The following is a 27930-nucleotide window of genomic DNA, read 5'->3' as shown; positions in this document are numbered from 1 at the left end:
CAGAAAACAAGATTTGTGACCAAGGGTCTCCCTTTATTGACCTGTGGGTACACATGCTGTTTGGGGCTACAGATTCCAGAGTATTTGTAAAAAAAATAATAATAATACCAACAATAATAATTAAAAAACAAAAAAAAACAAAAACAAGAAAATAAAGCATGATCACAAACACCCTTATTTTTATTAAAACAATAATTTCCTGAACGAACCCTGTACAGAAAAAGCACCCCACACGAGACCCCACACATCTTGGCTCTGACCCCCACCATAATCCCCAAATGTAGATTTGTAAAGTGATTCTGTTTCTTGGCCCAGGATAAATCCCCCCCCCCCCCCTCCCTGCCCATATACATCAGTCTCTTTATAATCAGTTACACGGACCAGGGATATCCCCATGACCTACAGAACATAATACTATAAGGGATGAGTAATGTAAACAAAAATAAACACAAGCAGCAGTTTTGCTACCAGAGGAGGTTGCCCCAGGGCTGGAAATCGAGAGGATAATAATCTGCATTATGATTTGTGGTAAAATGGGGCAGAAGGTATTTGGTTTTCAAAAGGGGAAAACCGCTTGGACCATCCTATTTAAAGACTCCCGTTCACAACATGTGTGTAACATTTCATGGAGCAGACTAATGACTTTTATAGTCCATCTGGCTTTAGCGGCCTTCTCGAGGTATTCAGTCAGAAGGTAGAGAGGTCTTACAGAAGCTTCCGGAAAAGCGGAGGGATGTTTCTTGTCAAGTGCGACAATTCAAATGGCCTTATTGTGATCATCTTACGATATGACAAATTCTCAAATGTTTTCACGTCTGCTTTTAAGATTGGTAGACAGTATTAAAGTCTTGACTGAAAGTAGTAAACTTGGTTTAAAACAAATAGCTACTCAAATTGACAAAACACATCACAAAAGTCATTCCCTAATATTTAATCAGTAAAACATTATGCAGACAGCATTAATAAAAAAACAACCAATACCGTCATAAAAACTATTTGTGAACTTGTCATCCAAAAATTTCAATTTATTTTTAGCTTCGCTATAGTATTTTAATTTTACTTGAATATTTGAACTCCCCTTGATGACTTCATTGTGGAAATCTACGGAAAAAAAACGATCCCCTAAGGACCGTGATTACCAAAACCGTATTCTCCACTAAGCACTCTCCTTTACGGTAATATTGTGGGATGCCCAGGTTAGGAAACCTTAAGCGATATTATCACGTCACTGATACAATTCAAACTTTATGATAATGCCGCATTCTACAACAAAAGGTGTTTTATCCCTACTGACCTAGAGTAGAGCGTCTCATAAATTGGAAAGTATAGACTGAGGTAAGAGTGGCTACACAACGGAGAACAAGCTCCCTGTTTGTAACACAGTACAGGAACAATAATCCAATATTGTGTACACTACCTTAACAATGTACCATTGTCTGCTACATCATGACTGAACACTAGAGAAGCCATCAGTGAGAGCCATAAATGGACATTAACGTGCATTATGTTTTCATTTTGAAGCATGTGGTAGCCATTGAGACAAGTATCAATGCAGACCTGACCCTCTGACAGGAATAAACGGGAAACAAGATGGCTGCACGGAGGGGGAGAGGGGACTATAACAGAGAGAATGCCTGCATTATCACAGTATCCTGCCCTCTGGTCCTGGGGATGCCCTCCTCTTTTTCATTCCGGCTCTCTACCTGCATGTTCATATAATATACATACAAGTTAGTCTTACAAAACAAAAAACAAAAAAAAAACATATATACAAAAATCTGTACACTTATTTTTTGTGTGGAAAATGCAAATGCACAAAATCGGTCCATTTATCACAAGTTCTTACAGCAAAATATTACAAATGGGATACATTTCTATACATAATCGCTCCCCTCCCAACCAACATCCCAAAGGTAATTGTGGGCCAATTTATTGGTTGACAGCCGCACGTTGCTCGAGACTTTATAGAGGAAACGGGCAAGAAAGACTTAAAAAAGGCAGAAATACAATGTTCTAGCGTTCTGCAAAGCACATCCATGTCCGAGCTTCTAGCTGCATCTCATCCGGATAATTTACTCACCAAGTGATATGGATTGTGGGGTCAATACATAACAGATACTGGGAAATCAATGAAAATTCTCAGGCAATACATCTGAGACACATGCTGAACAGGTCTTTGGCTATTGTCTATTGAAGGAGTGATAAAACTATATTATGCCAGGGGTGCATTTGCAGGGTGTTTGGCCTCGGTTGAAACACTTCTATATAAGACTTTATGTGTACATTTTATTACAATCGTCATGGAGCAGAGGGAGGAAGGGGAAGTCACAGCAACGGCACAGTGTCTAAGTACAGCTGTATCCAATAGAAACATACGGAGGCTTCCCTTAAATAATCACATCAATTACAAAGTGGAGTTAATGGAACATAAAATTCTACAAAAAAAAAAAAGATCAACAAGTAAATGGATGTGAAAGCAAAATTAAGAATAGGGGTTTGGGGTGTTGGAAAATGAAAATCATCTTGTCAAGTAATTATTAGTGCAGGAAAACGGGGAGGGGGGTTTACCTCCGCTGTATAAATCAGCATTTCACTCATCGTACGAATGTCCATAAGATCCCTCAGATGCTGTTCAGTGAACACATTGACTGATCAAGTAAAGTGTATGTAGTGCGTATGGTAAAAAAAACCAATAGTAAGAAATAGGCGACAAGCACATTGCTTTGGGTGCTTATCCTCAACTGGGCAGGCCACAAAGATTGCATGCTACCAGGAAGGACTGCAGAGCTTGTGGGATACTGCTCAAATAATGGGTACAAGGACATAACACCCCTTTTTAAAGTGTGTCTTTCCTCTACGTACAGCGGATGCAGACATTTTGTTGGCTGAACCAATATTCAGCATATGGGGAACAAGACACATCACAGAGGCAAAAGGTAGGAAAGCCTCAGCGATGCCCCCCTAGTTCTCAGTGATTCATAAATATATTAGCTCCCCCCACAACATGTCTGCCTCCTCGGTGTGTAGATGATAAAGACACATTAATGTGCAGAGGACATAGATACCAAAACCCAAGGTAAGGGCACCGTTTGCCGGAAACACCGTCTGTTTGGCAGCAAATGTATAGCGAGGCTCCCGACTGCGGTCCTGAAAACTGCTAGGATTCTGATCCTGGATCTTTTGTTTTGTTTTTTTTGGGTAAAACATCTTAAAGGGGAAGTACCTTTTATATTGTCCCAAAGTCATGTACTAGACATACAGTATTGGACATCTCTGTGTGACATTTCGGATCAGTTTAATTGCCGAGACCTTAGATGAAAACCTGTCGCTACATTATATACAGTTAGGGTAGAAAAAAAACAAAGGTTTTGAAGAATACTCCCCTTTTAAACTTGCTTAACTGTGGCGTTGTTCAGGAACAGAATGCAGGGATCCAGGGCTGCAGCTTCTGCCGTGTGGGAGGAAAGCATATATTCCATTATGTGCACAGACACACACAATCTGACGGTAGTTTGTGTGTGCTCCATTTTTAAAGTCACATGATGTGGTACCTGAATGCGTGGTTGTATATATAAATCTATGTTCATATACACACACCCGTTACATGTTAGACTGTCCTTAACCACAGAAATATCAATGTGTTTACATACCCATGTATATTAATATATACAGATGTGACTATCACATGAATCCAATAACACTAACACGAAGGCTTCTTAGGTCCTGCTCCTGCACATGGCTCGTGCATGTTTGTGCTTCTACACGCAGCAGAGAGCTCCCCGTGCGGCCCTGACATTCTGTGGTAGAGGTTACAGGGACGTGGAGGGCACGTTTGCTGCAAAGGAGGTTGCCTGGCAGTAACTGGAATTGATGTGGCGGCTGCAAAACGCCCACAATCCATGCTGCGCCCTGCCGCTCTGCCAGCGTCGCGCACACCGCTGTGCCTTGTGTGGGTATCCGTCAGCAAGTGAAGGCACGCTGGGCTGTACCACCCCACACGGTTCCGGGTTTATTGGCTCAGCTCAGAGGATTTCTGCTGCCCACTGGTTTTTGGGGCCCCGTAGAGAGTGACTGATGCTATATGGTTGTTCTGCATCACCTAAAAGGAAAATATGTGTAGAAGTCACTAGCTCCAAGTACTGTATGATATGGCTACTTGCAATATGTCTAAATAGATGTTTTTACAAATTATGTGTCTCCATCTAGTGGTTGTTCGTAGGTAGTGCACAATGAATTAAATTGTTATTGAAAGAGGAGATTATTTTTAAAACGAATGCTTAATTTGTTATAAACAAGAAATACTAAACAAAGGGTTATTTACAAACATGGCTAATAATGGGCAGGTAGCAGTGGTGCATTTTTAGACAAGTAAAGCAGATGTTAAATGTCTGCTATAGTTTAATGTACTTTTGCACCTTTGAGCAGAAATGCTCAAACATCATAAAAACAAAACAATAGAGAACATTCTAACCTCAAAAATCATCCTCTGTAGTCCAAAACAAAAGGTTGATCCAAATGGGTTTGTATTATTTGGTGAGGATGATCTGAAAAGAAATATAACATGATTATTTTAATGCATTTCATGAACAGATAATAAGTTTGTGTTACTGGAGATACAAAGCCTATTACCTTCTGTCTTCACATCGCTCTATAAACAGCAACATCATGTACTAAGGCCAATAACCCACATTCAGTTATTATAACAACACACAGGTGAGGCCAATATATGTATACACTTCAAAGTTTGGGGCATTGTTTATAAAAAATAAAAAACGGAGAATTTGTGCTTTCATCTATGTGATTGAATACATGTTTAGATTATTTACTGCATAAATAAAACAAAGAGTGCAGCCTTAAAAAATGAACTCCTCATCTAAACACAATGGAGGCAGCCATGGATTCATAGCCTATAAAATCCCAACTAGCCTCTCAATGATGTTACTAGTTCCTAGTGAACGGACAGGCTGCATTTCCATGACTATTGGCTCAGCCCCCACTCTTGCCGCCTGCAGGACAAGCTTCCACCATACGGCATCTCACCCCATTCTCAGAAAACAAGTGAATATTTATTTTACCTGTGAAGGACGACTGGCTTCTCCATTGGGTGTCCCAAGTGTTCTTGAATACTGTCCCACTGCAATACAAACTCAATGTGTGACATATAATTGATCTAAACTCTGATACCTTCATTCAGGACTGGTAAATCATTAAGGCTTCCAGGTATCCATATGACATCTAGCATGTCACACACACAGTAACACCGGGTATGATTTGCCTAGAAGCAAGTATATATTCTAAGCTAATGAATATATACTTTGATAGCAGGATTTATAGGCTAAGTTTCCTGGAACAAACTAAGTAATAGCGACTAGTAAAACAGTTAGCAATTTATTCTTTGACACAAGAGGACATCAGGGAGAAACACGAGTGAACACATAAAGTTGCACTTTTACCATGATTTCACATGGTTTGATTCAAAACTAAATACAAAACTACCCATATAATGAAAGCAGATTTAGCAGGCAGTCTATATGACATAATAAAGTCTCTGTGTTGACGGGCAATGAATCCCCATAATGCACCGAGGGAGCAAGCCTCTTATCGTGACTGTTCCATCATTCTAGTGATGCACTTTACCACAAAGAGAAGCCCAGAGTGTGTCACCTTTATTATACTATTGTCTCATGTGGAAAATATATTATTCTCAATGTAAAAGATTATAGGAAAATAATGTCACCTTTGGAGATTATAATCTATATATTATAATCTCTAAAGGTGATATTACTTTCATATAATCTTGTACATTGAGAATATATTTTCCACAAGACTTCTAACCCACAATGCTTCTTTGCCACCTTCAACTCTCTTCTCTGCCCACCTGCCCCACCTCTCCCACAGCACAGCCTATGATTTTGCCACCTGCTTCAAAGACAAAAATCGACACCATTCAACAAGACATCTGATCATACAAAATTCCACACACTCTATCCACCTTCACCTACACTCCCCAAATCCACCCTTAATTCATTCTCTCCAGTAACTGAAGATGAAGTCTCTACACTTGTCTCACCCTACAACCTGTCCCCTCGACCCTAGTCCCTCTCAACTTCTCCGCTCCCTCTCCTCCACAGCATGCCCACCTCTATCTCACCTCTTCAACCTGTCTCTCTCCACTGGCACATTTCCTTCCTCCTTTAAGCATGTGCTTATCACACCAATTTCAAAGGAACCATCTGTTGATCCAGCCTCTCTCTCCAACTACCACTCTATTTCTCTCCTCTTCTTTGCCTCCAAACTACTTGAGTGATTAGTGTACAAACACTTGTCTCACTTTCTCTCCTCTCATTCCATTCTCGACTGTCTGCAGTCAGGTTTCCGTCCCCAACATTCCACTGAAACTGCTCTTACAAAAGTGATCAATGATCCACTTACTGCAAAGTCTAAGGGTCATTTCCCCATACTCATCCTCCTGGACCTCTCTGCTACTTTTGACACAGTTGACCACCCTCTTCTCCTACACTCCGTTGGCCTTCGTGACACAGTTCTTTCCTGGTTCACTTACCACCTATCGAACCGCTCCTTTAGTGTGTCTCACTCTGACACATCCTCCCCTCCCAGCTGTGCCCCCTTCCACTTAGAATGTTAGCTCTCTAATGAGCAGGGTCCTCCATACCCTTTGTTTTCATGTCTTTGTCATTTATTTTGGTTTATGTATGTACGGTTTTCCCTACTGTACGGTGCTGCGGAGCACTGTGGCACCTTAAAAATCTATGATAATAATAATCATCACTACAGTGCACAGAATGTTCCCATTACAATACGATTATTATTCCATAACAGTAAACTACAAAAACCAATCATAACCACACAATAAAGTGTCAATGTCATTACCAAAATAAAACGATCCCATGCTACAGACACAAAGACCAGTCTGTGCCATCTGCCCAACAACTGTACTCATAAGGTTTAATATTCATCATAACATAGGTCAAGTGATGCCAGTTGTCCTAGTAGATTGGTAAGGCTGTATGGTCATGTTGGATATTGGTTCAGGCAACAAAATGGCTGCCTCCAGGATAAGTTACATCTCACCTTGCTGTATGTTGTGCAGATTTCTGTTTGTGTTTCACAGCTGTCTGTAAATAATAACAGAAACAAAAAGGTATTCAGTACATTACATGTTCAAACAATGAATGAAAGGGGAAAACGAAAGTGAAACATGATGATGTGGGTTTAGCACCATGCAGCTGGGTATCGGAGTCAACAAATCTTACCTCGCTTCACTGTTAACGGAATCCGGAAATCACAGCGATGATAACTGAGAAGAAAAAGGTTCCACAGATGTTATGAGATCAGCACAACTGGATGAGAAGAGTCAGTGGCACAAAACAGATACAGATAGCATTTTACCTATGTATACAGCTCGCTAGTTGTTCCAAACAAGCTGGCTCTTCCAGTTACTACCTCCGTTAGGTGTAATTTGTAAATTGTAAGAAGCAGAATGCCTTTTGTACTCAGCCAGCACCTGTCTGTCTTTACATAAGAGTTGTACAAATAACTAGGAGTATATGAACCTTTTTGGACAAACTGGAATAAACAGGTCACATGCTCCGTCATGTGACGTCAAGATCTGCCCACCGTGTTTTAAACAATCAGTTTTAAAGTATGACTGGATAGACAAACTCCTCCGATGGGTGTATTACGGTCTCTATGTGAACACAGTGTGCAGTAGTGATAAGCAGCCTGATACACTTAGGCAGGGCGTAACTAGGGCTGTGCGACAGGGGCGACCGCCTAGGGCGCAACACTGAAGGGGGGTGCAATTTAGGAATATTTTAGGTTCATTTGGTTAAAATTGAGGGCTAGGGGGGCAGCATTAGAATTCTAGCGCCTGGGGCGAGAAAGACAAAGTTACGGCTCTGCACTTAGGGGCCTCATGGGGAACTCTCTAACCTTTAATAGGGCAATTAATATCAATATTAAAGCAATCCATTTAATCAACGAAGCACAACTATCTGTAATAACACAGCAGGCATTTTAAACAAGTGTTATAAGCAATAGTAAACAAATCTGACAATGCAGGAAGGATCTGGGGGCCACAAGTGAAGGCATGGAGGGCCACCTGTTGCCCACCACTGGCATACAGGGCACTACAACATGATCTGCATGCTGTTGATACATATCACTTATGGCTGCACAGCAGCACTCCTGGGTAATTGATATTTTAAATGGGGATCCATGTTTCCTTTCCTTTCTGAAACCCAGGGCTGCCGCCATACTCTTCAGCCTTGAACTTATCAACTCTGTCCTCTGACTGCACCCCAATTTCCCACTACTGCTGTTCTCTTGGAAAATTACTATTTTCCTTTGTTTGGTTCTACAAGCTGCTTTTAATGGATTTATAATTCTGCTGTTTTCACAGTGTCATGTGACTTTCATGGCAACCACAGTCACATGGCACATGATGTAGAGAGCAAAGAGGCTTTGTAACGCTCCTATCTACTTTGTCTGCTCTGTGTACTGCAAAATACTCCCCCTCCTTCTCACCCCTCTGCCTTCACATGGCATGCTGAGAGTCTGAGTCTGTGACTGATCTAAATAATAAACAAAGGTGCAAACAAGAAGAAAACATGTTTTGTAGGGGCACTCAGTGATTTTTGAGTTATTATTAAAACATACATTCTATTAGATCAGTTTAAAATATTGATATGGTTTTCCCCAAGAATAAACCTGAATACCACTAGTAGCGAAATATAAAAAGAAAAAGAAAATGATAAAGTTTGAAATAATATAAAATAACAAAATAATAATTTGAAATGGCAGAAAAGCCGCCAGGCCTCGCTGTATTATTAATTTGTATCCTTATTGTATTGTTATAAATATGAATCTTTTTATAAGAGGTTAATTAAGATCCTCAAGCTGCAAAACACATGTTTATGTATACAGGTTATTAAGGACCGTTTAGATAATTAGAAACATATAGATTCAAAAACACGGCGATATGTGTTAGGTCATTTGGGGTGAATGTATAGATTTTAATTTTCAAATTCATGAGGTTACTGGATACAAATATATACAGCATGTAGCTATTTCTAATATTATTAAATCTTTTCTTAATTGATGTTATTCAGAAAGGTTTTATTGGTGAAACGTCTTTCGCTTTTGCCTGGTCAGAGCGAGTAAGCGAAACGCGTGTCGGCCTTTGCCTCGCTGTGTTATTTAATAAGATTAATCCTACGCTGCTAAGCTAATATATAGGAATGAAATAATACTAAAAAGAATAAGGGGGACAGTAGTTTCATAATGTTGATGATCTGAAGTTATCCTATTACGAGGTAGTCTAGGGGGACTGACAGTTTCTCAGGATCGGGGGTATAAGATAGCCGGATATGCCGCTATCGATATCCAATATGCCAGAATGAAACATATAACATTGATGAATTGATCTCGGGTCATTCTATGATGAAATAACCCAGGGGGACTGAGAATTTCTCAGTATCAAGGGTAGGAGTGAGCTAGATAGACGTTTCACCAATAACACCTTTCTGAATAACATCAATTAAGAAAAGATTTCATAATATTAGAAATAGCTAAATGCTATATATATTTGTATCCAGTAACCTCATGAAATTGAAAACTTATAATTGCTATGAATAAATACATCAGAGCTGGAAAATAATTAAAATCTATACATTCACCCAGAATGACCCAACACACATGACCGTGTTTTTGAATCTATGTTTCTAATTATCTAAACGGTCCTTAATAACCTGTATACATAAACATGTGTTTTGCAGCGTGAGGATCTTAATTAACCTCTTATATAAAGATTCATATTTATAACATTACAATTAGGATACCAATTAATAATACAGCGAGGCCTGGCGGTTTTTCAGCCATTTTAAATTATTATTTTATATTATTTCACACTTTATCATTTTCATTTTCTTTTTATATTTCGCTACTAGTGGTATTCAGGTTTATTCTTGGGAAAACCATATCCATATTTTAAACTGATCTAATAAAATGTATGTTTTAATAATAACTCAAAAATCACTGAGTGCCCCTACAAAACATGTTTTCTTCTTGTTTGCACCTTTGTTTATTATTTAAATTAGTTCTACATGTAATGGGCGCACCATCCCAGTCATGAGATAGTTATATGGCCGAATGACATTATAGACCGGGTATGTGATTACCTTGTGGGTTGATATTAACAGTTCTTCTTTGTGTGTGTGACTGGCAGCCATACGTGTCTGCCCTCCACAGACACTTTGTATGATAATGATTTGTAGGAGAACAGCTAAGAAAAGTGTAATCAGATGTATGCTTAAAAGGTCCGTAAGTTGCTATAACAGAGACACAAAGCATCTTATGTGGGATTGCTGTTTTAAAGAACACTTTTCAGATACTTTTCGAATATTTGTGAGAATGCAGCCAATCAATTTATTAGGAAAGAGTTTCTCAATATCTGTAATGCCGCATGAATGTTGGTTATGAAATGCTTCGATAATCTCAACAGATTCCTTGTTAATTTACAGGTCACATTCTTGAAAATATTTCTTAAGCGAAAAAAAAGGGCCTCTGCTGTGTGTATGTCACAGGTGACCTTTAGACACATGGGAGGTGATTTAACAACTTTGCAGTAAATCATAGCAACCAATCAGAAGTTAGATTTTATGGGTCTAGAACAAGTTAGGCACTTAATGCACATATCTGATTGGCTGCCATCAGAGCCGGATTTAGACCTCATGGGGCCCTAGGCAAGATACTGGTTTGGGGTCCCCTCCCTGAAAAAATCCATAGCACTATACTTTTTAGCATAACATATAGCCTTATTCAGGGCCTGGCTGGCAGACTTTAGCCCAGGGGGGCAAGCATATAGCACTGTCCCATAAGTAGTAGTGGCCCATTTTTAAAGGTTGGTCTCACCGCCAGCCCTGGGAGGGCCCTCTGGGGACCGCTGGGCCCTAGGCAAGTGCCTAGGTTGCATAGTGGTAAATCCGGCCCTGGCTGCCATAGTTTAGGGAAAATGTGAACACTGTTAATAAGTAACATTTCACAGATTAGGTGGCTCAAAAGGTCTTTACAAATACAATATAATTAATTTACATGACAAAGCACATCTGTATAAAGTTACATTATTAAATTGAACTCACTCCCTCAATCTGGGGGTAAATTAATTTTAGCTCTGAAGGGACAGATCTTCTAGACAAATTAGGATAGAAAGTATGAAACAGTACCTGCTTGTTTAAACAATCTCTTCTTAATGCTAGATGATATTGCACGCTACCTCTTTTAAAAAACAAGACATCTACACAAAATAGCAAAGATATGATTTCCACATTTACGGGTCATATGTGGTCCCACACAACTACTCACATGTTAAAGTTGTAATGTCCGGGGTAATTTGTGTGCAATACAAACTTCTTGGCTCTGTGTGTGTTTGCATCGAAAAGAATATCCTGCAAATGTCAGATACGGACAAGTGATCAAAGCGAAAAGAGCGTCAGAAAATGGCAAATTGTATAAAAGCAAAAAAAACAACCAAACAAACAAATAAAATGTGTTTTTGCACAAATTGTAATTCTGCAAAGGTATGAAATCATTTTTGGGAAAATATATATATATCTATATATATATAGATATATATATATATAAGAACGAAAAGGAAACTCAACAGCGGAAGTGTAATTATGTCTACAAGCATCTTGTGTATGACGACGCTAGTACATCATGCTCTGCAAGCATCGTAAAATAAAGCACAGTATGGACTATAATAATGTCACACTCCCTTCCTCTTGGAATAGAAAACCGGTGCCGCCAATGATAGGTTAGGTGCTGCTGTCATTGGCTGATGCGGATTAGGACATATAAGCAGAGATAAGGGACCTCTGGGTTTTCTGTAAAGGGACATAGGGACAGGAGCAACTTAAAGCCAATCTGTACATGTAAAGTAATGGAGTTATTGACAGCTAAATGTATTTGTAAATTATAATATGCTTTGTTTAGTCTTAAGGTGTTGGAAAGTGTCTTTGTAATTGTTAAACATGAGTCGGGTGACTGTGCGACAGTACAATGCGATCTTCGGTTCCGCATCCATACTCACCACTCCCAGTGTAAAATAGTTGTAGAAATAATCATTGCACCTGGCAGGGACCAACTTGTGGGGGGACGGGGAATGAATCTTCATCTAATGAATTAAAACATGAAACAGAACAAAAGTCAGTTTGGCCGTCAATAAAGCACATGGGTTCATGATAATGTAATGTATTGTTTGCAGTTAAAGGGGAACTCCACACAGACAGAATATAATCCTCCTACTTGTACAATTGTGTGGGTCCCCCGTGTATGGGACATGCCGACTCCAGCACCGTAATGGACCCTTCGCCAATGTCAATAGCCGGTAGAAGTTTGGAAATGAAACTCAAAGTTGTCAGAATGGAAAAGCTGCTGCAACCAGGGTCTTTGACAATCATTTAATGCTTCAGGTTACTTCCAAACATCTCCCGGCAGGAGCCTCTTATGGCCTGCCCTCCTTCCCCTGTAGCATGACAAGGTGCTGCCGGCAGCCATACTGAGCGGTGAGTCTGCAGAGCATGACTGTCCTCTTTGATAGAGGGCTGGATGAATTTAGAGCATTATAGCTCCCAGCCTCAGGTCATGGTGGGGATCAACAGGGCAGTCTCCACTGGCATCTTAAATAAGGGACGGTCTAAAAGTGGACAAACCCTTTAGTTTTCTAAGATGTGCGGTTAAGTTCAAATATTTCTACTCACCTTATCCTCAGACTTGTAGAAGACTTTGTGTGGAGCGCCGAGTGTGCTCAGCACATCCTGACAGGAATCTCCGAAATACACACAGCGCTCTGACACCCGCGTTTTAGCTTCGGCCATCACTCCAGGCCCACAACCTGCCAAGACCAGAGACAACAGGGTGATGCAGCATCAGAAAGACACACTCATTAACAAATAGTTACTGTAGGTTTCTATGCACGAGTGTGTAAATCAGAAAAAGAGTACAAGCTGAAAATACCCGTGCTCAGCAGACGGAGTCGCAGCCCTAGAGGTCCAGAGGCGTCTCGCAGAACATCCACGCTTTCAGCGTACAAATTGCCCAGGTAGCAGCTGAGAGGCATAGGGGGTGCTCTGCCGGGGGAGGAAGCGAGGGGGATAAACAATATATCACATAATGGCAAAATAGTGACTCCTAAACATAATTCTGCTAGAATTTTGGCTCACTTTGTATCTTGGAGGCTGTTACCGCTGTAGATGTACATACGTTTTACCATGGCTCCATGGGGTATTTGAATCGATGCCAATCCATGGGCAAAGTTGGGCTTTGAAAGTAAGAACAACAACTTGAATCTATTCTCCATGTAATCAAATGCATCACCATCACACACTGCTCTGTTAACGAGTGATACATAGATCTGACTGCAACATGTAAATCATTTTCTGAACATATCTCACAATCATTGTGTTGCAATCGCTAACACATTCCCATGTCTACCATGCAAATGCTGCGCTCCAGGAACCCTTACCCTACAGCAGTCCTCTCCCTTCCTCACCTCATACTTGGGGGCTTCTGTCCAGGAATCCAGTTGAAATGAGAATGATAGACCACGGAAGTTGAGGTGGAACAATTGTTCTGCAGAGTTATATACTGAAAGATACATAAAAGTAAATGACTACTATCTTGCAACAGAGGCAATAATTGCCCTTGGTTTCTTTGTAAGGTCTGAGGTGCTCTTACCTCCGGGATGTGTCGCTCCAAATGACTGATCGATCTGCTCTATGGTGGGAGCTATTGCTTGGGAGTTAAAGTGAACCCCACTGTAACAATAAAAGGATAGACTTCATCAGTAAAGAATCAGAAATAAAATGCAGCCTATGTGAAAGGGAGAGAGTGTGGGAGTCAATGAGGGAGGAAGGGAAAAGATCCAAGATCCAATTAACAGAACACTTAGGCTAGGTACACATTGGAGAATTTGCCGAACAATCTGTTATCTACAACGATTATTCCTAAGACTGGAGGTCCGACCGGTTGGACGATTCATGCATACACACTACACACGCTTTACCTACAGAGCTGTGCTCTTCATCCGGTCCTATAGAGAATGACAGCACAATATGCACTCATTCATTCCTGTCACACTGATGAACCGCCTTGTTATAGCTATCCACATGTCAGAACGAATTTCGTTAGCTTCTGTGACTCTGAAACTAAATATTCAGTCTCAGAACGAACGAATGAATTATTCCATCTACAGCACTCTCTACATTTAGTCACCAGGACATGTTCATTGCCGGCATCGGCTGAAAAGACCATGACCCTGTAAACCCTATGGAAATTGTAATCGTGAGTGCATACACACTGCAGGATCGGAAGGCGATTGGAATGAGATTATTAAACAGTACGACCAAACCAAATGAAACGACAATCGCCACTTTGGAATGACTTGTCGTTCATCGTGTAAGTATACACCCTAACGCGATATGTGGCCAAGCGGTTGTTTATCAGGTGACAGGTCTAATAGCTGGCTGATGTGTGTACCCAGCCTTAGGCATGGCTTCTCCTCTCTATCAAGCACTCCAGTGTAATAAATCCCACATTTACTTGATAGCAGCTGCAAGACGATTGTATTAAGAAGGAAAGACAAGCCCTGGAAGACTGACCCCAACCTAGAGATTCCGTCTGCTAGGGTTGGAGCTGTGGAGTGAATGCAGCACCTTAATAGACATCCTTGGCTGCTGTCAGGCACCATAACTTCCTCATTCGCTCTCTGAAACTCATGCCTAGTCCACACCACAACAGTCACTCCTCTCTGGGTTGTCAAATGCCGATATTCAGGCTACAGGTGGAATCCCCTGCTGAAATGGCTACATAGAGGGGGTACTACTTAAGTCTGAAAATAGAGTGTAGATCCTTTTCCTCCTCTTCTATTGCTTTATATTTTTGAATGAGTTTTAATCAGTGGCAAGTCAACATACTAAAATGGATGAGCATCAACACAGTTATTGTAGTAAGAATAAGCATTTCTTTAGATAAAAGAAATCACAACATTCAATTATTTTCAATTTTACAAAACATATACAAACTATTTTAACAATAGTATTCTTGTAACACCAATAATAAGTTGAATGCGTGATCGTAAAGAGGTACGTCTAACTCCACAATCATCCAAGACTATACAACAAGATTAACACTCTCATCTTCTGAATCACTCTGCGCTGCTGTGCGCATTCCAATGAGCCGATTGGATACAGGCAGTTCTGTGCCTGCCAACTTCATTTTTGGCGACATATGAAATACAGGAGATGAAGACCAAAAAGGGGATCATAGACAAACGTATCTTAAAAATGATCCATTTAACAAAGCAACTCAATAAATTTAAGATAGTTACACTGGCCATTATCCTTTTAAAACACAAATACATTTTAACTTAAGATACACAAACTATTATTTGCACTCACCAGTATTTTAATTTTACTTTTGCCAAATCATAGACTTCTATCACCTGAAAGTAGAGATAAAGATTTAAGATGTTAATGTGAACTAGCTCTGCAAGCATTGTCACCTCTGCAGTGGGTATCTACAAGCCTCTCACCTTCAGCCTTTGATTATAAGCATCAAACAGCAGTTTGATCCCATCCTGAGTCAGGCTGAGAATGAGGTCATGATTCAGAGGACACTGTGGAACAAAGCAAACGACTCAGTGTAATGAGCATCCAATCTATTATCCCCCTGAACCACTACCTCACGTGTGCACTTCCCTGGGTTGGGACCCAGAATCTATAACTTTGGTGTGTTCCCCGATTGTTACATATGCATTCCTAGGTGTGCTTTCCCCTCTTTAGCTAGCACTCCAGTGTAACACTATGGCTGGGATCACCCGGCCTTAGAATGCACCTTTACTGGATGACAGCTGACAGACCATAGTATTAAGAAGGAACAAAAGAAGTAAAGCCCTACCTATAGGTTTGGTCTGCTAGGACAGGAGGTGTGGGAACTACCTCTTCTGCGGTCCCAGAACAATGGGGGCCCCGATTAAAAAATAAATTGCTCCTGCATGTTAACCGACACCAGTTTGTCCAGAGCACAACCCACTAATTAGGTAAAATGGGCAGACTAGGTGACCATACAAATGTTATCCGGTGTCAGCATTCTGGACGACCTATAACTGAGGCACAGATAACTGGCTGCTCTGCTGTGTATCACCTTTTTGCTCAATCAGATTTGGTTTCAGCTGTGCCCTCTTCCCATTAAAATGTAAGGTCTCATGAGCAAGGCCCTCCCTACACCTTGTTATCATGTCTGCATTTATTTAGTCTACATTGTATATCTCTGTACTATATATGTCCTGTTTTCCCAACTGACCTGAGCTGCGGAGCACTGTGGCGCCTTACAAATCAATAATAATAGTTCTGTTATTTTCCTAGCGTAGTTTAGAAAATGAAAACAAAACATCTGACTGGTTGGTATGGAGCGCTGCCATTGTCCATCGCCTGTGCACGATTATTTACATTAGGGACAACTGTCTTGGAAGTGATTACATTAGGTTTAATGAGAAAAAACAAAAAACAAAAAGAAAAACCCCACCTGCTCGCTATAGAGGTTCTGCACATTCCGGATGGTCCTGCAATGCTTCTGGAGGATTGCTACTGTCTGAGCCAGGGGCATTCCTGTCACAGGGTAACAACAGTATTACTTGGGTTACAGCAGACTCTCCTACAAGTCTGTACACTTGCACACCCAGACATCACTATGAAGGTGGGTAACATAATAACTGTCTATGTTTGTAGGGTTCCTATATGTTGTGATTTACCTAGGTCAGTCACCTATAACATTTAACTTATAACGTTCATTTTTCTACAATGCAGAATCCTGATACTTCCAGTTTCAAACGTTAAGTGAATAGGCTCCTATTGCTGTTTTGTCTTATTTGGGACTTAGAAAGGAGGCAGATTTCGTGGCCTGATGAAAACTACACACCACGTGAGTGTGCAGTTTTTTAATTTCAGAATTATAGGAGGCCTATACATGTTCTGTTTAAAGAGTGCCATATCCTTATGAGCTGTACCAACACAAAAATGCAGCTCAAGTCACTAGGAACTAATGACATCACTAAGACACAGTGAAGACTGCCATTTAATGGGCTGTAGCTGATCAATTCATTAAAAGACAGCAATATTACTGGGTCATGGATGAACTGATCAGCTGCATTCCATGATTCAATCCACAAAATTGCTGCCTTCACTGCATGGGAGAGGCATACAACCATACAGAACAGTCTCCAACACACCTAAACCATCACTGTACTACAGACTGTGTAGAACACACCCTATAACCACAACTTCCTAAACTAAATTAAACTAAAATACATTTCCTAAGCTTTCAGTTAATGTATCTGCTTTTAAACAGGTATGTACACATCTCCATTGTCCCCATCTAGTGAAATCTTGGGAGGTCCCTACCAAGTTCTCCTTTAAAATCCCCTATTTTAACCACATTCATCTATAGTCCAAGAACTCGTATTCACAGAGCGTGTCTGCAGGATAAACCATGATTGGCTAATCACGCTGGTCACTGGGCGAGAGCACCAATCAAGGACCATCTGCAGTGGAGGTTGTGTGAATACACTACGCTGAAGCTTCTGTACCTGGGTCAATAGTAATATTGTACAGTGTTACTGCTCCTGTGCTGGTGGCTGCAAGGAAACCTCTATGTAACCTGTGGCCCGCAGTCTAGACTATGTAGGAGTAAGTGGACACAAAAAAACTACACAGATAAAATCAATCTTACATATTTACATGCTTATCTCATATTATATAAAGTATAAGCTTATTACCAAACATGGTTGAAATTTCCCTATGGCAGGAAAGAGTTAAAAGGGAAGCTGGCTACTGCCCAGATGACCCATCCCAGGATGTTCCTGGCGTAACAATGACCAAATGACACAGGACACGACGGGCCAGATTCCTGGAATCAGGTGATAGCATGAGCCAATAAAACCAGCTGAACAATAATGCTGTTAATCACACAATACTGCATAGTTTACACACCGGATTACTCCGTGTGCCACATGCACATACTTCACCACCTGGGACATGTCAAGGAAACGTCCTAAAGCTGGACTCGCTGTATTGTGGCTCAAATACTACTGACCCTAAATAGCAGGGAATGGTGCCCTCAAACCTCTATTTCTTCTATTTAGTTGTGGCCCAGTGACATTCAGTTCTGCCATAGTCACACAGTAAGTGCAGCGCTAAACAAAACAGTGGAAATGTGAATAATACATGGGGTAAGCCTGTCGCACAGCTAAATCATGGAGTGACAGGTTCAGCTTTCCATTTGGTCATATTTGTAGGTGCCCAAACTGGGCAGCTTCACCCCTTCACCAATTGGAATGAGTGCTTGGATCACACCACTGGATCTAGATACATAGTGGTCATCTGCTGGCCAGATAAATGGACATACCCGAAAACTATCCCATTGATTTTGATCAGATCATTCTCGAGCATGCCAATCATTTTGTGCCCACACATGTGGAAGTCATGCCAATTTGCAGTTACTGGTACACAGACAGTTTTTAGCCAAATGGAGATTTGGCTTAAAATTTAGATGGCATATTAGATGTCTTTATACCTTGTAGCAAAGAAGCAACCTGATACACCACAAGGGCTGCATGGACAGCCTCTAACCGCCACACGTTACCCTTAGCCTCAGTAATAGGTCAAAACAATACATTTAATCAAAGAAAGAGACATCAATCTGTAATAACATAACTGCAGGATTTGTTAACAAGTGTAACAAGCTATAACAAACAAATCTGACGATAAGGCAGGAAGGAGCTGGGGGCCTCAGCTAAAGGCTCTGAGAGCCGCCTGCTACCCACCATAGTTCTAGCATTTCAGGAGCCCACCATGGCTCATCTATGTGACCAAAGTATACATTGGAAACAGGTCTTGTAGAAAACGTGGGGCTATTTTAATAGCTCAAAGAGTACATCGTACATCTACAGTAGTAGAAAAATAAACAGCATATTACTCTCTAACTTCTCCAGTATGTTCATCTCTCTGTGTCATTTGTCTTTGCTGTATGTTAGGACAATAAAGAAGGATACAGCGGAATTGTCGGTCACAGTTGGCATTGGTCAAGGCAGCAAAAGTGAAGTTTGGGGAAGACAGTAACTTATCACTACTGTTATATGTGGCATCACAAGAACAGAAGCAATTAACAGGTCCGAAATCTTAAAGAAGGAAAATAGTATTAGGTGGAGTTCAGGGGATTAAAATGAAAACAAAAAATCAGTTACACTAACTGGTTTGGTGCCGTCAACCACATCTTCTGGGTTCCCCAAAACCTATAGGGAGCCTACACTGCTCTGCTCTGTACTGTAAACACGGACCAAGACACGTACTACCACTCAGCCTCTTAGAAACAGTCCAGAGCAGAGAGGGCCCAATAAAGCCATCAGTGTTTACAGTGAACTATAAGGAGTAAGCATCGCTTTGTTTTTTTTTGTTTTTTTTTTATAGTAATTGACCTCCAAATAATTCTAGATTTTCAGTTTTTTGTAGAGTGATCCTTCAAAAGGTTCAACAAAAGCTTCAGTGTCCTTATTCACATGGACTGGAGGTTGGCAGCATAAAAATGAGCTACTGCAGGTTATTTATCTGAAAGTACTGGGGTCATGAGTTCAATTCCCGACCATGGCCTTATCTGTGTGCAGTTTGTATGTTCTCCCCATGTTTGCGTGGATTTCCTCCGGGTGCTCTGGTTTCCTCCCACACTCCAAAAACATACTAGTAGGTTAATTGGCTGCTATCAAATTGACCTTAGTCTCTCCCAGTCTGTGTGTGTGTGTATGTTGGGGAATTTAGACTTTAAGCCCCAATGGGGCAGGGACTGATGTGAGTGAGTTCTCTGTACAGCGCTGCGGAATCAGTGGCGTTATATAAATAAATGGTGATGATGATGAAGTACCCACACATTATACAATCTGATCACACCAGTTGTTACATTTTGATTCAACTGTACAGAAATGCTTCTGTGTGAGGAAGATATGCAGTAAAAACTATACAGATTGTACAGAATTCAGCTTGATTTACCTGGATCTTATTTTTATCTTCTTGCAATTGAATTAGCGTGTGTGTGTCGTAATTGTACACTTTTTCATTGCACTTTACATGTTCAGTTAGGGTGAAGAAAAAAATATTGGCATAAGTGTGGAAATATTTAATTATTATTATTTTTTATATAGATTTTTTTTAATCCAGTTCATCCGTATAGGACTGTAATGCTTTTATAAATAAAAGATAATAATAATAATGTGTGTGGGTAGTTACACTTGCTTGCTGCTTTCTATCCACCTTCAGACACAATTACCATATTTCCTCCCAGTAAGCACTAACGCACTTGTAGCATTCAAACACATTATATTGACTACCTAAGGTAAACTCCCATTGCTGGTTGCCCAGGGATCTCTCTGGTACAACCTCCAGATCCAGCATTGGCTCAGGGCAGGGAGGCTCCAGGGGTCAGCTGAGATCCAGAACGTTACCACGGCTGAACCTGTAAAGACACATTAAAAAAAAACAAAAACATGCTGCTTATATCAAGTGATCATTACATAATAGGTGCCTCCAGTAAATCGTATGTAGATGTGGAGCCTGCATGTTGTGTAAATGGAGATAAAAAGATCTGCTGAGCACAAAGGAGGATTTCTTTTAAATTAAGAATCGTAGTTACACAACCAGAGTAGTTATACATGTCCATCTTTAACATTGTACAGTTTGGGGTACAGCCTTGTAACATGATTATAGAGCAAATCAACGTAACAAAAAAAAAAAAGATTTATTAACATAAAAATTTACTGTCAAATTATATTCTGTCTTTGCTCCATGTCAGTGATGACTAACCTGTGACACTCCAGGTGTTGTGAAACTACAAGTCCCAGCATACCCTTCCAGCAATAAACTGCTATATATTGGCAAAGCATGCTGGGACTTGTAGTTTCACAACACCTGGAGTGTCACAGGTTAGCCAAACTGCTCTATGTAGTCAACAAAGCAATTCATTAATCTTTAACGGGTTACATAATTTCAATGGGTATGCTTGTGATGGGAGATTTAATTATCATCTATAATTAAATATTGTAATATTTATATCATAGCACCAGTTCATGTCATGCCTTTCTGTGGTTGTTTTTATTATTTCCATGAGTTTCTAATTACACTAATGTTAGTCATGGAGACACAGTTGCCTTCTTTATTTTTGAGTTTTTGCACTGTGATGAACAGCGGTCATGAAAATATAATGACAGAGAACATGTGTAGAGGGATTTAGGCGAGGGCTTCATTTAGGGACAGGATATTTGCATAAGGTGGACATACACTGCAAACCATTTCAACCTATTTTACAGCAGCTAAAGGTTTTATCACGCCCTAGTGACTCATTTATCACATTACATGCTCATTTCAGTTATTCTAAACCCTACAACTATGTTACACCTTTGTGTAACTAACCATATAATGGAAACACATTGAGGAAGATGCAGAAAGGGACGTATGCCAGTTTGCATGGCATATCTTGCGTGAAATCGCTCTGCGCATGCCTAGAATGTGGGCTTACACACATGCGCTTACACAGACGTGTAGAAATCTGGAACGGATGGTGATTCAGCGCTCCCTACAGGTCGGAATGTGTAAATTGCAGCCTCGTGGGACCTGAGGGGGAAAGGGAAGGGGGAGGGGGTGGGAAAAAGGGTGGCTCATTGTTTCAGGGATTGGGTCACTGACCTCAAATCTTTCAAGCTATATAGACTCATTTCTCCAACCCCTAGTGTCCCAGCAAAAAAGCTATTTGAGGGACACAGGGCATGTGTTAGAGATTCTCAACAAAACCATCTGGAAGGAAGGGTTTACATTGGCCACATGCGACGTCACTTCACTATACACTGTCATCGATCACACAACAGGATGCGCACATGTTCGAAACATTCTCACACATCAATCGAACATCCCAACACTACAAATTAATTTTCTTGTTGAGGCTATATCATTCACATTAAACCATAACTACTTCTGGTGTGAAGGACAATTCTACAAACAGGTTCGCGGGACAGCAATGGGCGCAAAATTTGCGCCCAGTTACGCGAACCTGTTTGTAGCTGTGTGGGAAAACAACTATATATGGACCAACAATCCGTTTCTCCAATTTTTGCATCTGTGGTATAGATACATTGATGACGTGTTGTTCATCTGGACAGGACCCCAAGACCAACTCATCCTATTCCTCAAACATATCAATTCGAACCATCTGAACCTACATTTCACTGCAAACACTAGTACAAACACCATTAACTTTCTGGACCTACAGATTTACATTCATCAAAACCAAATAGAAACTAAAACATTTTTCAAAGAAGTTGATTCCAACTCGTTTATTCCATCAACAAGTAGCCACCACAATAATTGGCTGCGCAATATACCGAAAGGCCAATTCACAAGAATTAGGCGTAACTGTTCCAAAATAGAGGAGTTCGATAACCAGGCAGAACTACTTAAGAGCAGGTTTCTTGAGAGGAACTACAATCAGGATACAGTTGAACAGGCCCTAGCAACCGTCAGGGAAATAGATAGGACTAGCATTCTTTGTAAAAAGAATGCCCCAGTTGCTGAATTCAATGTCCCGTTTATCAACCAGTACAGTAAGGATTCAAAAAGAGTCGAGCACATCATCCAGAAGCACTGGAAGATACTTTTGGGAGACGAAAAACTCAAAGAAATCCTCCCAAATAAACCAAGGTTCATCTACACTAAAGCAAACAGTCTCAAGAACCAACTTGTGCATAGCACCATACCACCAAACAAACCAAACACAGGCGAGACTTGGCTTAAAGAGAAAACTAATGGTTTTTTTCACTGTACTAGATGTGCAGCGTGCAAGGTTAGCACCATAAGGCACACAAAACCATCTACCCTTTACACCTCAACAACCACAAGAGAAACGTTTCCCATTAAGGATAAAATTACGTGTGACACCACGGGGGTTATTTACCTCCTACAATGCCCCTGTGGGTTACAATATATTGGGAGAACCATTAGAAAACTCCACGTCAGAATCTCCGAACATCATAGAAACATCAGAAAGGGCTATGAAAAACATAGTGTCTCAGACCATTTTGCCAAACATCATTCCAAGGACCCATCACAATTGCAATTTATGGGTATTAAAAAAGTCATCAAGCAATGGAGAGGGGGAGATTACATAAAATCCATATCAAGAGAAGAGTCCAAACAAATCTATCTTATGAAGACTCTCACACCAGAGGGGCTTAACATTGACTTTGAATTAGGCCAATTCCTCTGAGATCCCCCTTTGTGTAACCCTCATACCCTGGTCCTATATAATCAGTCACCAATAACTGCTTAGATTGCACATTAACAGCTTTCTACCATTACCACTATACCCCCCAATTTGTATTATTTGTGGGAAACCCGAGTATCCAATACAACTGTACGGTTACACATCATTGGTACTATCCACAACCAATGCCCACAAAGTCACCCAACCACCCAAATCACCAATACTAGTCTAGAATGTGAGGGCGATATGTATGAATGTATGCCTATTCACTGGTACATAACGCAACATGATGACTACTGTTCACTTTTGCAAATACTTACCAATATGAAGTCACCAATCAATACCACTATTCCCTGCAGCATCTGGAGATGCAAATTGTACATCGCAATACCACATATGGGACTGTATTATCCGTAACGGAATTAAATTACTCATGATCCTTGTTCTTACAAGATATATATCTTCCCTGGGGTCAATATTAACAAGACTATTAGTCTATAAGAAAAACACAAAACACAAACGCTGTTTTGTTGCCATTTATCTAATTACCAATCTACGGTTCATTACCAGCTTATTCAATGTAACCACAGCTTTAATAGAATGAACACTAATGACCAATATGAAAGATAAGACTATAAACAGCTGGTCCAGTATAAGAGGAGGACAAAGTCTCTCTACTAGAATCCCCCCCATTGGATGAGGGACCCGTCTGTCAAAAGATGGGATCTATGGCAACATGGAAAAAGAAATAACCTATCAGCAGCCTGCTTGAAAATGGGCGCCTATTTAAAACGAATGCCCCCCCCCCCTCCTTCACAATCCCTGAGGAAGCCCCAAGGTGAAACGCGTAGGATTGTATCTGCACATCTATATACCTTCAGTTCTTTGAAGTCCGCTTTGAGAACAACCTAATTCAAATCCGCCGCTACGAGCGACGGCATCACGGCCGCATGCGCATGCGCAACACCATCTACCAAGACACCTCCGTCAGGCAGCAGGACGCGAGAACATCTCCACGGCAACGGGCCCAAAAACTAAAGGGAGCGCCTTAGGTACGGACTAACTACATGTATGTGAACTGCAATCTGCCTCACTAAGGGTAAGTCTGTTTACCAGTCTCCGTATTTGGGCTCACCCGTTGGACCTGTCCGCAACCAATCACCAACCTTACTAGGATTTGCCTTTGGAACATATCCATTTACACTGGGGGACATTCAACTGTCTGCAATATCCCATTTGCTGTCTATTTTCACCCAGGAGAAATGGATCTATGAGGTTTACACTTGACATTGCTACTAGCATCCACGAGTGCGTGTTTGACCTGTGGGCTGATCACCCAGTCTTGTCACACGCATAATCAACTAGACCAACTATCAGGCGATCTATTAGCACCATCAGGACTACTAATGCCAATTGGCCCAATTATTATTCATATAAGCTTGTTTTATATACTTGTTGTATGCATTGTGCTGACCTACCATATAAGTCAATTCAATTTATCATTGTTATATGTGTACAATATCAGTTGTATATGCTAGTCCATATATACTTTACAATAAACAGCATTTGTTTTTTACATGGTATCACTATTCATGCGCCCAGGGACTAGCAAACCATAACTACTGTGTAGAAATCTGGCACTTACACCCGTCTGCACCTAGAACAGGGGAGGGAAGGAGCGTTCTAATGTAGGTCAAGCACAGTACAGTACAGGCATGTTTACGAAAATGCGGATCATGCAGACCCGTGTAAACGCACACATACAACTGTTAGAAAGTGTATTTTTTGAGCTTTCTACAGGGCTCGTGTATATACACGCTGCTGCTGACTTGTCACATATGGGGGGGATTCAATTGACAGTATTACTCGTGAGAATAACACGACTCGCGCACTACGGTAATAGTGCACATTATTGACGTTACTACGGTAATTCAACACTAATTATTGCTCGCCGCTCAGAGCCACGAGCAGAAATATGCATTAAAATTACCGTACTAACAGTAATAGTGCGCAGGCCGCGTTATTCTCATGATTAATTCTGTAAAATGAATTCAACCCATGGAGTCAATGCATCTCGAGACGTATACGGGTCTGCATTTGATTGAAAATACACTATTATTCTGTGCTTCTTTAGAGTAATTTGCACCAGTTTTGCCAACATCTCTGCATCATCCCAAATGATATTTAAATGGAGCCAATGTGTAAGTGGAAAAGAATTTTCACAAAAAAAATCCAAACTGCGGAGTGTATAGGAAATAGTAAAACAAACTGATAATATTTAATATTAGGTAAAATAGGCAAGATATGATGCTCATGATATTACAGTGACTGGGACATAGACATTTATGCAAAACAAAATGGGTGACTAATTTGTTGTGAACTTTGCCTTAGTTTAATGATTTTCCCTGGGTAAACAATGTTAGGTCTATGCAAAGCTAAAGCATCTAATACACTATAATAATTTTGGTCTAAGGAACATTTTGGTGTCCTATTCCCATAACAAGCTTGAAGTGTAACTTTTAACCGGATCAGTAAGAAAAAAAACCAAGATTATTTTATGTACAAAATTGGAGTAGCCTGTTGGAGAGATTTATTGAAAGCTCTTAGGCAGTGGAGGTCAGGCAAATATTAGCCAGGAGTGCAAGATTGAACTCCGCTGCCTATTTTAAAGGAAAAAAATGCAGGTGGCCCAGTGACTCAGCCCAAGTTAAGCCCATCATGGGACCGGCCCCGGGGCATATGCCCCCCTGCCCAGCCTGCCCCTGCTCTTAGGTCAGTGTTGGCTAACCTGTGACACTCCAGGTGTTGTGAAACTACAAGTCCCAGCATACTCTTCCTGCAATAAGCTGCTATATATTAGCAAAGCATGCTGGTACTTGTAGTTTCACAAACACCTGGAGTGTCACAGGTTAGCCAACACTGTCTTAGGTCAAGAATTTATCTACCAAAGTAACAAGGGGACTTTACACATCTGACATAACAAAAGATAACACTTCATTTTGTTTTGCGGACAGATTCTGTGTCCTTTTTACATGTGATAAAAGTAAACTTTGACAGAAAGATAATGTAGCTTAAATGTATTAAGGATTATTTCACAAAAGTTCTGATACACTGGTGAATTTTCTATTGCACGGTAAAGGTATTGCTCTTATAATCAGTGGGAACAGATCAACAACATTTTAAAGCAGTGACCTAACCCATTTAAGATCAGCAATACAGCCCAGGTAAATGCAGTTGGGAAATGAGTAACAAAAACAAGCTTTGAATATCATCTCATTGCTAAATTAGCATGTATGGCAGCAACCTGTCAACTATAGTGTGCTGCTGCCATATGTAAACTCATAATATACATGTATGTTTATTATTTATAGCTGGGGACAACTATAATCTTTTATTATAGCCTAAAAATGTCTCTATATATAGTTTTTGTTTCTACGTCAACAATCGTCAAACAGCTATTTAAAGGCATGCCATATAAGAAAATATATATTGAGATTTTTATAGTGATTATTAACAAGGATCTAATGTTTCTGAGATTGTCACCAGGTTTTATCAGTCATCATTAAAAGGAGTTCACTAGATTTAATAGGACAACGTTAACAATATATATATATATATATATATATATATATATATATATATATATATATATATATATATATATATTAGCAATTCTGCCTTACAGCACTGGGGTCATGGTGTGTGTAAGCCCCAATGGGGCAGGGACTGATGTGAGTGAGTTCTCTGTACAGCGCTGCGGAATTAGTGGCGCTATATAAATAAATGATGAATATATATATATATATATATATATATATATATATATATATATATATATATATACACACACACACACATTTTTTTAACATTTTTTCTAATGTAAATAGACAGAAATGACACAGTGACAACAAATTTATATGAATACACAACCTTTCATAGATGAACAAACATCTAAAACACATGACTACACCTTTCCAGCAGTGAAGAAGTGTTACACAAGCCCTGCCTGCCCTGTATACAGGACATATTGGTATACATCAGTCTCTTCAGCTGTTGTGGAACTACAAGTCACAAGAAGCCAAGCTAGAGTCCCCCTGGCAGGGCATGCTGGGAGCTGTAGTTCCCCAGAATACCTACCAGCTGTATACAGTGGCCTGTGTGTCTATATACCGTCCTGCAGGCAGGAGACACCACCATGACACAGTACATACATGACACACACATGAAGTATGTGCACCCGCTGTCACAGCCCGGGCGGGGGTGATAGCACCGATCTCACCTCTGTTTATGTTCTTCTCCCGGTCGCTGCTGTAAAACTTCCGGTTCTGATGAGAACAGCCGTAAAGCGAGACGTGGCCCCGCCCAGCGGCAGCAGAGAGAGGGGGGGGAAGAGGTTTTAGATGGAGGGGAGTGGGAGGTGAGACCGTAGTGATATGGAGGAGACGTACAGAGGAGAACAGGTCTGACCTGTGATGTCTAATTCATGTGATTGCTCTGCAGTCCTTGTACTAGTGTACAGTATACAGCCCTGTCTGTAGGACCCTAAGTCAGGTGCCA

At 40.5% G+C, this 27930-nt stretch overlaps 1 protein-coding gene across 1 annotated transcript; it reads right to left on the bottom strand.

The window, feature by feature from the left end:
• Nucleotides 1-12: 12 nt before the first annotated feature.
• On the bottom strand, nt 13-27758 carry PHAF1 (phagophore assembly factor 1). Its single transcript, XM_075188967.1, has 17 exons — nt 27653-27758; nt 20453-20577; nt 16603-16685; nt 15611-15694; nt 15477-15520; nt 13756-13835; nt 13571-13665; nt 13242-13339; nt 13036-13148; nt 12780-12913; nt 12110-12193; nt 11383-11465; nt 7275-7318; nt 7093-7136; nt 5076-5134; nt 4472-4544; nt 13-4099 (listed from the first exon to the last, which is right to left on the bottom strand). The coding sequence occupies exons 2-17, from the start codon at nt 20514-20516 to the stop codon at nt 4010-4012; spliced, it is 1272 nt and encodes a 423-aa protein (XP_075045068.1). The 5' UTR covers nt 20517-20577; nt 27653-27758; the 3' UTR covers nt 13-4009.
• Nucleotides 27759-27930: the final 172 nt, after the last annotated feature.

This window comes from Mixophyes fleayi, chromosome 10 (genome assembly GCF_038048845.1).
Source record: "Mixophyes fleayi isolate aMixFle1 chromosome 10, aMixFle1.hap1, whole genome shotgun sequence".
NCBI classification, from domain to species: domain Eukaryota; kingdom Metazoa; phylum Chordata; class Amphibia; order Anura; family Limnodynastidae; genus Mixophyes; species Mixophyes fleayi.
This window is presented reverse-complemented; position numbering and strand designations above follow the sequence as displayed.